The 13,184-nt window shown below is 49.8% G+C and overlaps 1 protein-coding gene across 7 annotated transcripts in view; it reads right to left on the bottom strand.

The window, feature by feature from the left end:
- Positions 1-276: 276 nt before the first annotated feature.
- cyth1a (cytohesin 1a) overlaps positions 277-13,184 on the bottom strand; it is a 40,503-nt gene continuing 27,595 nt past the window's right edge. For 3 of the 7 annotated variants that reach the window (XM_062448963.1, XM_062448954.1, XM_062448972.1), the window contains exons 3-13: positions 11,751-11,815; positions 10,688-10,754; positions 10,480-10,598; positions 9,615-9,695; positions 9,125-9,237; positions 8,131-8,279; positions 7,391-7,503; positions 2,482-2,560; positions 2,275-2,343; positions 2,020-2,174; positions 277-1,795 (exon numbers count right to left, since the gene is read on the bottom strand). In XM_062448963.1, the coding sequence (XP_062304947.1) occupies positions 1,717-1,795; positions 2,020-2,174; positions 2,275-2,343; positions 2,482-2,560; positions 7,391-7,503; positions 8,131-8,279; positions 9,125-9,237; positions 9,615-9,695; positions 10,480-10,598; positions 10,688-10,754; positions 11,751-11,815 (1,089 nt within the window). In that variant the 3' untranslated portion in view covers positions 277-1,716. The other 4 variants (XM_062448946.1, XR_009928234.1, XM_062448974.1 and 1 more) reach the window with 4 other exon arrangements.

The raw sequence follows: 13,184 nt of genomic DNA, 5'->3' as shown, positions 1-13,184 counted from the left end.
GTGTAAAGGCCTTGTTGATGGCAGAGGTCAGAGGAGAATGGCCGGACTCGTTTGAGCTGACAGAAAGGCAACAGTAACTCAAATAACCACTCGTTACAACCGAGGCGTGCAGAAGAGCCTCTCTTAACGCACAACACGTCGAACCTTGAAGCAGATGGGCTCTAGCAGCAGAAGACCAAACCGGGTGCCACTCCTGTCAGCAAAGAACAGGAAACTGAGGCTACAATTCGCACAGGCTCGCCAACATTGCACGATAGAATATTGGAGGAAAAGAAAAAAAGCTGCTTTGTCTAATGAGTCTCGATTTCAGCTGCGACATTCGGATGGTTGGGTCTGAATGTTCATTTGGCATAAACAACATTAATCATGGATCCATCCTGCCTTGCATCGATGGCTGCTGATGGTGTTGTAACGGTGTGAGGGATAAGATGTGTCAAACGGTCTATCCGGGTTGAGTATCAAACAGGATTGCGTGGAGAGGTGATGAAGACGCGGTCCTACGCGGTTACTAGGTTGAAAGCAGCTTGACTGGGAAAGACCATCTGTCGGTGAGTTCGTTACCAGCAGCTTGATAGGTCACATATCATTAAGTGAGCCACGGCGGACTGGGAACATCATAAACTGCATCTCTTCTTCACGGATCCTTGAATGGTCTTGTGGGTACAGGGTGAGGGGGATAGTGAGAGACAGAGAGAGTAGATGAGGACTATAGCTGGGGTTCTAGACTCCCTAACCACTAGGTAAGCTTCTGGGAGAAGCCCTGCCGTGACTGAATCTTACCAGTCCGGGAGACACCTGTACCCAGAATGAACTTCCAGGCTAGCCAGGAAATGAACACAGTCCTACTTGTCTTACTATAAGACCCTATCCAAACAGAACAACCGAGTGACATTTACGCTCCTGTGCATTTATTCAACCACTCTCTAAATCCAAAACTTAATTGAAAGTCTTCCTTTCAACTAAGGTTAAGCATTATCAGCCTGTTACATTTCAGAAACAAGACAAGGGTACTGAGTGAAGGTTCGGACTGGAACTCCCATCTTTCCTGATACAGAACATCGTAACAATCTCCTGAGGCAACTTTGAAATATTTTAGTTGTTTTTTTTCACCACTTTTCTACAAAATCACAAACAAAGTTGGCAAATTAAACCTCTATTTCTCAAAAGGTCCTTAAAAAGCAAAACGAAAAGTGGAGGACTGAGAGGACAAACAGTAAAAGCTGGAAAAATAGACACATATTACCCAAAAAATGAAAGTACACAAGAAAAGCTCAGTTTTCTTTCCAAAAGCTAGTAAGATTATTTTGGTTGGGATGACACACTGTCAGACCTGCTGAGTTTAGATGGTGTATATGTAGCTATACGAGTGTGTGTGTATGCATGTGTGTATGTGCATGTTTGTGTTGCCGGTAAAGCATGAGAAAAGGGTCTCTGAGAGGGTTGGGGCTCACGCAGGAAAGGGTCGAGTGTGAACACTCAGACAGCGAGGAGGAGGGTTAGGGTTTGGACCCTGGTTCTACGTTGAGATTCAGCATGCTGTCTGTACTATAGCCTGTATAGTGTCCCAAAGCAAGAGCAAGACATCCCTGGGAGCCTCTGCGGTGATGAGGGGGGGGGGGGGGGGGTGAGGGGGAGACCCCAGAGGAGCCAGGCTAGTGGGCGTCCTCCCCCCCCGGCCCCTATCTGTCAAGTGCAAGATGGGAGTGGTGTTTATCTCTAGTGCCTCTTCATGGATGAGACCTTCTTTTTCCTGGCAGCCAGCATATCATAGAAGGGATCCCTGCTGATGGCCGCTCTGCGGGAGGAAGGGGAGAAGAAAAGAGAGAAATAATCAGAGGAAGAAACGAAAGAGCAAGGTGCGCTTGCCGAGAGCCGAGTCCTTAGCCATCCAGCTCTCTTTTCCAAAAGAACAGCACGAGATGCCGTTGACACCAACAGATACATTCGCCTCGACTCGACGTGACAACGCAAACACATCGAGTCACATGGGTCCAAACGCAGCCCGCCTGAGCGACTCACTTGATGCTGTTCATCCAGTCATCCTTCTCCTCCAGGGTGGGCGCCGAGATGCGGTAGACGCTGTGGTTGCCCTCGACAACCCGCCCATCGGCCTCGGTCTTGCAGGCTTTGATCACCTGGTCCTTGTTGTCTGGGATGAAGAGCTCAAAGCAGTTCTACGGGGAAAGCAAACGAGGTCTGGAATGTAAACGTGGCGCGCGGCGTCTGTGTGTGTGTGTGTCGTGTGAGCTGTCCACCAGAGGGGGCTGTTCTTACAGGCTTCTTGTCCTCCACCTCCCTGATGCTCAAGTTCTCCAGAGGAATGATGCCTCGGGGCTCTTTGTCCTGCAGAGAGACGTTGTGCACGCATGTAGAGGAGAACGAGAGGACGGGTTAGCGAAACCTGTTCAGATCCCCGAAGTGGGGCACACCTTCGGGAAGAAACATAGCCACTCGTTCCAAGACCTCAGGCCCCGTACTCACGGTGGTGTACTCAAAGTAGTAGAGGCAGTTGTCCGTGAGAATGAACCAGCGTCTCTTCCAGGTCTTGACGCGTCCCCCTGTGTGGGGCAGAGACCCTGCGTTAGAGGCGGGGCAGGGGAGGGGGAAGGGGGGTGGGGGAGGGGGGTGGGGGGGACGCTGAGCAGCGGAGGGCGGAGCAGCAGACAGGCAGACAGATGCGTGGGGCGGACGGACAGACAAATGAGACGGCTCTAACAGTCTCCGCATACATCCCCATAATACCCCCCCCGGGCCAGCACCAGCGTCACCGTTGCAGCTAGACGACTACCTGGCCAGACTCATGTCATGGATTTGAGGATTTATGAGCAGAAACTCCCGGACACTAAGACCCTCACTGTCGCTCGCGCTGTCTACTGGAACCAAATGGATCCGCACAGGCCTCTGTCGCTGTGTTCATTCCAGTGGGCTTATGTAAAAGCCCTGCCAGGACTCAGTGGAGCGATCTTATGGAGCCTCTTCAGACAGAGCTCTATTCTGTACACTGGGTCTAAAACCAAAGAGCCCCACACCTCCTGACTGCAGCCTAACAGCTTCCCACAGCCAGACAGCAGAGAAGGGTTGAGATGGCAATAAGCGAGTCCATTCAAATAAATCCCAGGTCTTGTACTGACGACCACAAAAACAGAGTCCATTGCTATTTCATCTTTTAAATGACCGGTATCTTGGAGCGTCATGAATGATTAGGAAACGTGGCATGGCAGTGCCTCGTGGCTGAAGCCCTAGCCTCTTAAACACTCTGCAGGGGCCCTCTGGTTAACCCGGTGCTCAGCCATCTGTCGATGACCTCTGACCCCGCCCTCACCCCTACTTCCTGCCTGTGGAAACCTGATCACAGCTGCAGACGAAAGCTCACGCCGGGGGGAGAGGGGTGCTTTGGGCTAAGCTTTTCAGCTCCGCAGTATGGGAATCTTCCACTGGTATGACTGGTCAGCTCCAGTCCTGCCCTAGGACTACTCAGATGACCGACATTACAAACGATATGAAGCCAAATCTAGCCCCCCCGCTAACAACCCTGACAACAACCCTCTGAGCTACTGTCCAAGCAGATCCTTGGTGACGAACGTGTTCATATAAAGTGTCTGGAGATGCCATGCCTGGGAAGTGCTGCCAAGATAGCTACGCAGTTGACGAGTTAGACCACCACCCATGTTAGTACAAGCAGCCCTTCACCCCATCGAATACAGAAGACACAGAGAACAGTAAAGTGACCGAACTGTGAATGTTCAAGTCTTTAAAATCACAGCAAACACAGCACACAGGCACTGGATATCATATAACAGGGATTCTACTGTATATGATAGGACCAATCAATCAATAGGAGTCATGACGGGTTTGTCAAGCTCTCCTCCAGTCCTAGTCTACGCGTTGGATTGTACATTGGTAGGCAGCATCACACATTCTATTCTAGAGATTTCCGGGAAGGAAGACACCAAACACAGAGTGGAAGACCAGAGGGCCACAGAGCGAGAGTTGAGAGGAGATTGAGTTGGAGACTGAGAGCGATGATCACGTCCGATTGCGGTCACTAACGGAGATGAGACGACACCTTGGCCGCCCCCTGCTGGACCCCCGCCCCAAAACGTCCAGGGTAAGAGAGGTTGCCTAGGGAGACTTTGGAGAGGGGGTGGCAAGGGTGCTAGTCTGCAGTGGAGGGCTGGACAGGTTACCCATGCAGGGGGCCCAGGGGGTGGGGGTGGCAGGTAGGAAGGAGACTGTGGAGGTGGAAAAGGGACTCCTTATACAATGCTTTTGTCCAATCAGCTCTTCAATGAGTCTACTTCATCGACGTGGATCGTTACATCCATCACGTTGATGAGTAGAACTTCTCTGGACCTCTCAGGTCTTCCTTGGTCAAATCAGACCCCAATAATCACCCAATCCAACATGACAATTCTGCAGTCCTCCACTCCCTCTCTCCTGCACGGGCCCACCTCACTCTCCTCCCCCCCCGCCCGGCCAAGGCCACAGCCACATCCCCACCCCCCCGCCTCGAACTCCCACCATACATTCATTACCAGCATGACAGAGAGAGAGCAGAGCTAGAGCTATTTGGCAAAGGTGCAGTGTTCCCTTTCCATCCAATCAGAGAAGAGGTTTACACATCAGCGAACCGAGTCGGTCAGTTTAGAAGGTTACTTCTTGTCATGGGTTTCTTCACATTCAAATATGTATACATACGTATAATATAATACCAAATACCTTGCTCGAAATGTTTTGGTTTCAATGAAGAATTAAACCCACGTTATTCGTATTTCACCCGATTTTGTGCTCTTCGTGTAGAAAAAGGATCACTGCAGCTCCCAAAACAACACAGACCAGATAGGTTGATCACCACAGCATACAGAGATACATTCAAACCGGTCACTAGGGTGGTCACAAAGCAGCAAACTCGACCACCGTGTCCCAGACCGGATGACCCAGGCAAGCACCCAGACCTCGGCCGGCACACACAGATACAGAGCAGCACGTGGACAAGCCACCAGCTCAATGGAAGACCCGACAAACAGACAAACGAAACATCCAAAACGTGTAAAAATGTGATTCAGGACAATGGAGCGACAAACCCTCGACCGAAACGATAAACCACAAACGAAAACCGTAAAAGGCGTACAGTACAACAGAAATCATTGAGGAAGAACGAAAGCATGGCGGACCACCAAAGCACCGGAGAGCTGCGAGATGGACTAGGTTTGGGAAGAGCAGGTGTACATACCTCCTGAGGAAAGACAACAGCCAAAATCAGGGGAACAAACAAACAAACGAGGAAGGAAAGAAAACAAAATCAAATTAAAATAATTGAAAAAAAAAAAAAATCATAGCACCACATCCTGCTAATCTGGTTACAGGAAGAGTTCAATGCACTGCTTTACAATTCTGGCCTTGAACACACATTTGTAGTCCCACGTGTAATATAAAGTAATTGAAAAGGTGGAGAACCGGCATTTGGTCAGAGTCAGTCCTGTTTCACCATCAATGTTGCTTCTTCTCTTTCAAGCGGTTATGACTAGTCAGGTGGCTGAGCGGTTAGGGAATCGGGCTAGTAATCTGAAGGTTGCCAGTCGATTCCCGGCCGTGCCAAATGACGTTGTGTCCTTGGGCAAGGCACTTACTTGCCTCAGGGGGAATGTCCCTGTACTTACTGTAAGTCGCTCTGGATACGAGCGTCTGCTAAATGACTAAATGTAAATGTAATGACTACAAGAAACAGTTCTCTTCATGACCACTAGAGGGGGATTCTGAACCGTCAACACAGAGGAGGGTACAGGACATGTGTTCAAACTAGGCCACTGATCATAAAGCAGTACACTAGAGAGAGCAGCTCCTCTGGGGGTCTGCTACATCCAATCATTTACCTCTCACCACAATTATCTCTCTTGGTTATCAGAGTGGCAAGTCTGGCCTCTCTGGAGAATGATTAGCGCCTGCTTTCACTGGGTTCATTCGTTGTACAGATTCACACTGATTTCAGTGGCAGTTCAGACCATCGTGATTTGTTTCATCATCAAAAGTCATTGTGAATCTATACAAAGAGAGAAAAAGGACCCCGGTGAAGAGGGGGGGTGTTAAGAAGAGGAGACAGTAAGTCTGGGGTTCTGTCTGTCAGGGGCCAGACGGCCGACCGCAGGCAGAACTATGAGACACTCTGAAAGACTTGATGTTAGGAGGGAAAACAAAAGAGCTCTGATGTTCTGTGTGTGAGTGATCCCGTGTGTTCGTCTGGGGGTCGCAGGGTGTGCTGGTATGACCATCTGTGTGTGTGTGTTTGTATGTACAGTGTGTGTGTGTATATTAACGTCAGTCTGACGGTGTGAGTGCGTGCCAGAGTGTGAATCAGGGAGTATATGAATGTGCCCAGTGTTGAATTATTAAGGTGCTCCACATGTGTTCGTCTGAGCTCAAGGCCACATCTATAATGTAGAAGACAAGAGGATGCTCTTCATGGGCGCCACGTCCAGATACACATGCACACACACTTAACGTGGTGGTGTTACCAGAGATCCCATTGGTCAGTGCAGATGTTTCTTTTTAATCCTGGATGAATCCAACATTCAATTATGTGATTAACATGCATACTCAGACAGTCATCAATTGGCACAGCAACACTGGTGAGGACACAGTCCTATGTAACCCTGGTGAAGAGACAGTCCTATGTAACACTGGTGAGGACACAGTCCTATGTAACCCTGGTGAAGACACAGTCCTATGTAACACTGGTGAGGACACAGTCCTATGTAACCCTGGTGAAGAGACAGTCCTATGTAACCCTGGTGAAGACAGTCCTATGTAACCCTGGTGAAGACACAGTCCTATGTAACCCTGGTGAAGACAGTCCTATGTAACCCTGGTGAAGACACAGTCCTATGTAACCCTGGTGAAGACAGTCCTATGTAACCCTGGTGAAGACACAGTCCTATGTAACCCTGGTGAAGACACAGTCCTATGTAACCCTGGTGAAGACAGTCCTATGTAACCCTGGTGAAGACACAGTCCTATGTAACCCTGGTGAAGACACAGTCCTATGTAACCCTGGTGAAGACACAGTCCTATGTAACCCTGGTGAAGACACAGTCCTATATAACCCTGGTGAAGACACAGTCCTATATAACCCTGGTGAAGACACAGTCCTATATAACCCTGGTGAAGACAGTCCTATGTAACCCTGGTGAAGACACAGTCCTATATAACCCTGGTGAAGACACAGTCCTATATAACCCTGGTGAAGACACAGTCCTATATAACATTGGTGAGGAAAACAGTCATCTATAACCCTGATGAGGACAGTCCTATAGTCTTATTTAACCCTGGTGAAGACCCAGTCCTGTAGGCCTCTGCATGTCCCAGCATGCATCTGTGCTCCTGGTCGCACTCACCCAGCTTCAGAAGCCAGCCCTCTCTGTCCGGGTTGAAGAAGGTGTGTGTGAGGTCGTTCCCGTCGTCTTCTGGGATTTTGAACGGTTCGTTCTTGATGCTGTCGTACAGGTTCTGCGCGGAGGAGAGGAGAACAAGGGGAGGGTGAGGACAAAAGGAAGTAAAGAGACGCGGGCCCTCTAGAGAGAAGGGCTGAAGAGGGGAGGATGCAGAGAGGGGGGGGGGGGGCCTGCGTGGACGAGTCAATGGTTCGAGTTGGAGGGAAACGAAGGGGGCGGAGGAAGAGGTAGGAAAAGAAAGAGAGGAAGAAAGCTATGGAGTCCGAGAGACACAGGGGAATGGAGAGCACGAGTAGGGGGAGAGAGAGAGCGAGACAAGAAGAGAGAAGGAGATACAGGGAACAACAAAAGGAGGGGTGGAGGGGGGCGGGAACGGAAAAAAAGGGAGAGAGAGAGAGAGAGAGAGAGAGAGAGAGAGAGAGAGAGAGAGAGAGAGAGAGAGAGAGAGAGAGAGAGAGAGAGAGAGAGAGAGAGAGAGAGAGAGAGAGAGAGAGAGAGAGAGAGAGAGAGAGAGAGAGAGAGAGAGAGAGAGAGAGAGAGAGAGAGAGGAGAGAGAGAGAGAGAGAGAGAGAGAGAGAGAGAGAGAGAGAGAGAGCAAGACAAAACGAGCGGTGGTTTGGGCCAGAGTCTGGACATAGAGGCCTGCTGATGAGGCCCGGAGCGCAGCGCTGGCAGCAGGTACCCTGAGCAGGTCTTCGGGCAGGTCTCCTCCGTCGTTGATGCCTCTGTTCATGGAGATGAAGCGCTCCACCGGGGGCTTGTCCTTCACGTTGGGGTTGTGCAGGCTGGTGTTCAGCATGATGATGGCAAACGACAGGATGTAACAGGTGTCTGGAACACACACACACACAGATAAATGTGAAGAGGATTCACACTTACACCCCAACAGAGATTAGAGCCTAGCCTGGAAAAACATGAGTCAATACTGTGGCGTTTGAACTGCAGAATATCCCCCTGTATTTAATGCAGTGTTTAAATATGAATGTAAATGAGCAGAGGGCTGCACTTTGGGGACTGTAGTCAGTTTGAGAGAGAGATAAGCCTTGTTAGCGAGGCGTGTGAGAGGAGAGTGGGAGTGAGTGAAAGGTTGTGTGGGGGTGGTTTAGCGATTGCATGTGTGCCTTTATGTGTGAATGTGTGTGTGTGTATACATGTTTGTGTGTGTGTGTGTATAAAGACAATGTGGTCAGAGCCCAGCTGACACAGCAGCACTTTATCTGAACAGTTTGGCTGAGGAGAAAGCAGCCAGTGCATTATTCATGAACCCATCTGCATCTATGATACAGCCAGCCATCATGTCCCTGTCGGAATCCCAGACACCCTTCCAGAAAACACTTCCCCCTGTCTGCTCAGCCACATAGTGAGAACAGAACCACTTGAACATCTCTTCTGAATTTGGCAGCAAACAGAGAAAAGTGGTCAAAAAGAACCTTAGGAACCTTGGTAGCTCCTTCCTTCAGAAGATAGCGAAGTAGCTTTTATTTATTATTTAACGGGGCATTTCGTTCATGTACTTCAGAGGGGCTGGATTTGGAATCGATCAAGATAACCGTTAAACTGTGCCAGGCGGGTAAATGAAAGCTGTGCCGGTCATGCGTTGTTACGGGACACCAGGCGTGTACCGCTAAGGTGTGCCAGGTGTGCGGGTGACCAGTTGACCAGGTGCGTGTTCGTACCCGTGGACTGGAAGACCCCGGGGTTGCACTGGCAGTAGCGCTGAGCGAAGGCCTCCATCATGCGGTCGATCTTCTGAGCCTCACCTGGCAACCGGAAGCTCCAAAGGAACTGTCTGTGAGGGCGCGAACACACACAGTCAGCAACGTAGACACAGAAACGCGCAGAGAGACACGGAAAGACAGACACACAGAGAAGGTACAGCAGAAACACATGGAGACTGTGGGTCTCTAACGGAGGACGCTGTAAAGTGATGATGAGTAGCTATACTGCCGTCACATTGAGGTTAATATAGGACAAATCTATATCAGGATGAGGTTAATATATACGGCTCAGCTCTCTGGGAACATGCCATACCCACTGAAACTGGATAGCCAACAGGGAACAAGGCTTTTCTAAGGTGAGGCAGAGTGTGTTTGTGTGTGTGTGTGTGTGTGTGTGTGGCAGAGTTTATGAGAGGCCTGATTGTGTGTGCCTACTGAGATCTCTTACCTGAGGGCCTGAACCAGGTTGAGGTCTGTGAACTCGTGAAGCTCCACAAAGGCGTGCAGGACCTCGAGATTGAACTCATCTCTTTACAAGGCAAAATGAAGGAGATTAGAATTCCCATTTCTAATATAATCTGATGTCACACATCTGTCACTATTAATACACATCCAGTTCACACCAGCTGAGGGCGGTCCAAGACGCGCACTTCACTTATCGCTCATTGCCTAAAGTATATCATTACATCATCCCTGACATCTGGGCCCTTTCCTGTCAGTGATACTCCCAAGGGATTGCGGGATGCCTCTGAGGGGGTCTATCTGACAGGGTCAAATCCAATCCCACCCCGTCTCAGTGGTTTTGCCACCAAGCAGCTTTCAGGGCGTGCAGACAGATAGCCCCTACGCCAGTGGAATCAGACACAGGTCCTGATGCCGTGGTGACCACGCCCAGGCTGTAAGGCAATGCTCCCTCGTGGTGTCGGCGCTGGGCAGAGCCTGGGTGTTGGCTGCCTCGTGTGGTCAGTGGAGAAGATGGTATCTCTTCAACCGAAACACCCTGAGCCTCAAGCCAGCCTCCATGACCACAGTACATTCCAGAATTATTGGATGCGTAACCATATTATTCACGGCTGAGAAGGAAAATCCAAAACAGATGGGCTACGTGAATGTATCTAGAAGGATCTCTGAGGTAGGAAGGCCACAATGTGGTTTTCATGAACAATGTTAGGATCAAGGGTGTGACTAACTTGGAGAAAATGGGTCACTACAGAAACTATGGGATCTGGAAAGTGTATTCGAACAGCAGATGTGAAAAAAAAAAACTGTTGACACATACACGGGCAGCAAGACAAACACACACACACACACACCTCTCCCCAAGGTAGTCGCCGATGGCGGTCTTGTTAAGCCCCTCCCCCTTGTAAAGGAACTGGGCGATGTCATCGCTGGTGTTCTTCAGTAGGTCATTCTCAATCAGGAACTGGATCCCCTGAGAGGACAGAGCAGCATGGTCACTTCCTCATAGTGACACGCAGACACGCCCTCCTCAACAGAAATCAGGTACAACCCAACGCTCACCTTCTTCGGGTCCATGTTAAATTTCTTACGGCCCATGGCCACCTGTTTGTTCCTCTGCATATTTTTCCTGCAACACAACAATGAAAATGTCCTCGTCAAATGTGTCACACTTAGAACATCCCTTAATTTGAGTCTTAATAAGAGTCTATGTAGTGAGTATGTATGATTGTGCGAAAGTTGCATCCTTGTCCGAAGAAAAGGGATGGAATAAAGCATAGTCGTCTGGCCGATCAGCACCAATCCTCCATATTATTTATCATGGTCCAATAGCTTAAGTTAACAAGATTTAAGGCCAGTCTCCAGTATTAACTCACTTCATTTCCTGGAAGTATAATATTCCTTAACATTTATCATCTGTTAGGCCGTGGGTATAGCTCCCATGGGCCTCCGATGACAGCTCTATGATAAACACCGTGCACATGGGAAACTCTCATTTCTCAGGCCTCGCGTGATTCAGGGGGTCAAACGTGTGTCCTCGGTCTTCCTTGTCGCCACGACTACGCCCTCTTCGTGGCCAGCCAGGGGTCGCCGCGTCTTCCCATCCACCCACTCTTTCCTGAAACCCTCAAGCTTTTGTTTGTGGAGTTCCACATCACCCAGACCACAGATGGTTCTCAACCAAACAGCACGCTCAGACCGCGGGTCTGGTGAGCGTCTACGGTGCCCACTAAATGTCTGGGAGAAAACTCTGATCATTCCAGGTCAAAGTGAGAGTGCCTGTGGAATATGCCCCCAGGTCGTGCTGGAATGAATCTCTACCCCACTTGAGTACTCCCATCTTCTACTCCAGACCCCTCACTCCCTAGGGACCGTCCATTGTCTGCTCTACCCAGAATCCCTTGCATTATTCACACGGCCCCCATCAAGGGGGAGTGAACGATAAAACATTTAAAGCGCCCTAAAAGCTGAACCAATTTAAGGAGAGTGTCGGGGTGGGGGCGGGGCACCTGAACATGCAGCATTAATATTTCACCGGGGTAATTTGCTAAGTTAATAGAAGAAAAACAAGCCATCAATCTAGATGGCCAGAGATCGAGGCTAGCTGATATCCTGCTGGTCTTACCTCTCCTCAGTGGAGCCCAGGTTCTCAATCTCACTGGTCACTTCGGCTATCTCATTCTTCAGCCGCTGTAAGACAGACAGAACCGGAGGGAGGGTTAGGATCAGAGAGATTGGGAGGAATGTGGACTGGTTGATGCTTCAGGAAGGGGATTGTTCCCCCATAACATGAGAGGAACGATGGGATGACAATCAGTCTGTTTCACTGAAGGGGAGAGGGAGACAGTGGGAGACAGAGGGAGAAAAGGAGGGAAGCCTGAGTGTGTGTGTGTGTGTGTGTGTGTGTGTGTGTGTGTGTGTGTGTGTGTGTGTGTGTGTGTGTGTGTAGGTGTTTACAGTGTGCACGCATAAATGTGTGTATGCTGGTGAACCTATCCAACAGTCCCTCTCAGCCAGCTGGCTTTGTATCTCACACATGACAAACACATCAGAATTAATAGCTGGGACAAAGAGGACAGAATCACTCCTCAGACTATTGACAAACGCAGCACTGGCGTCACACCACAGGGGGAAAGCTCCGGAGAACCTTCAACTCTCTAGACCGGCAAACAGTCTCTCCTTCCGGCCTTCTGTTGTCCTAACCAAGCCCAACACTAACCAATCAGATCTAATATCGCAGGATGTGTATGTGCAGCAGGCCTCCCCACTCTACAAGGACTTGATTTCCTAAATGCGTTAAGAGAAGAACATTGGGGAATGACCTCAGTACAAATGGACTAGAGAGGGTAAAACAGGATTATATTTTGGTGGCGTTTCAGAGATGAAGAGTGTTAGAGGTTGGCTCAGACTGTTCCACCAGACGTTTCCAGGGCACGGAAGGGGCAGACAGGGCTTCCTGGGTGAAACACGGCTACCTCATCTTGATTAAGGAGAGGGGGCCAGAAACACATTAACTAGCCCTGCACGGCACAAACACACGCCACGCGACACACAGACAAAGTACCTACACGAGGGACACTGACGCATGCGCGTCTGTTTATCTTCTCACTTCTCCGCAGGTGGTGTGTACATCACATATACGTCGCCACTTGGTAGAGGAAGAACCAAAACAGGAAGTTGTGTGTTTTCAAGGCCTACGCAATCACAACACATTCCTCAGATAGTTGGCTCCGTAAACAAAGGCTGTGCTTGTGCAGGAGGGACCTTGACACACAGGGCCACTGGAGTGTGTGTGTGTGTGTGTGTGTGTGCATGGGGGTGGGGGAATAGAGGGGGGGGGGGGGTAAAGTAGGAGGTTAGTCCTAGCTTATAAATGGAGGGTGTCATGTCAAGCCCAGTGTGTCTGGCCAACCAGGGCCAGAGGAATTTAGATCACCATGGGGACATTTAGAAAGCCAATTAGGTACAGCCCCAGTGAGAATGGGAGCCCTGCCCTGATGGAAGCAGGTGGTTTGGGATGTGCTCTAAGGTCAGGGCAGAGGTAGTAGGTAAAGTACAG

The sequence above is a fragment of the Osmerus eperlanus genome, chromosome 2 (genome assembly GCF_963692335.1).
Source record: "Osmerus eperlanus chromosome 2, fOsmEpe2.1, whole genome shotgun sequence".
Classification (NCBI taxonomy): Eukaryota; Metazoa; Chordata; class Actinopteri; order Osmeriformes; family Osmeridae; genus Osmerus; species Osmerus eperlanus.
The sequence above is the reverse complement of the archived record's forward strand: the minus strand, read 5'-3'. Positions and strand labels throughout refer to the sequence as shown.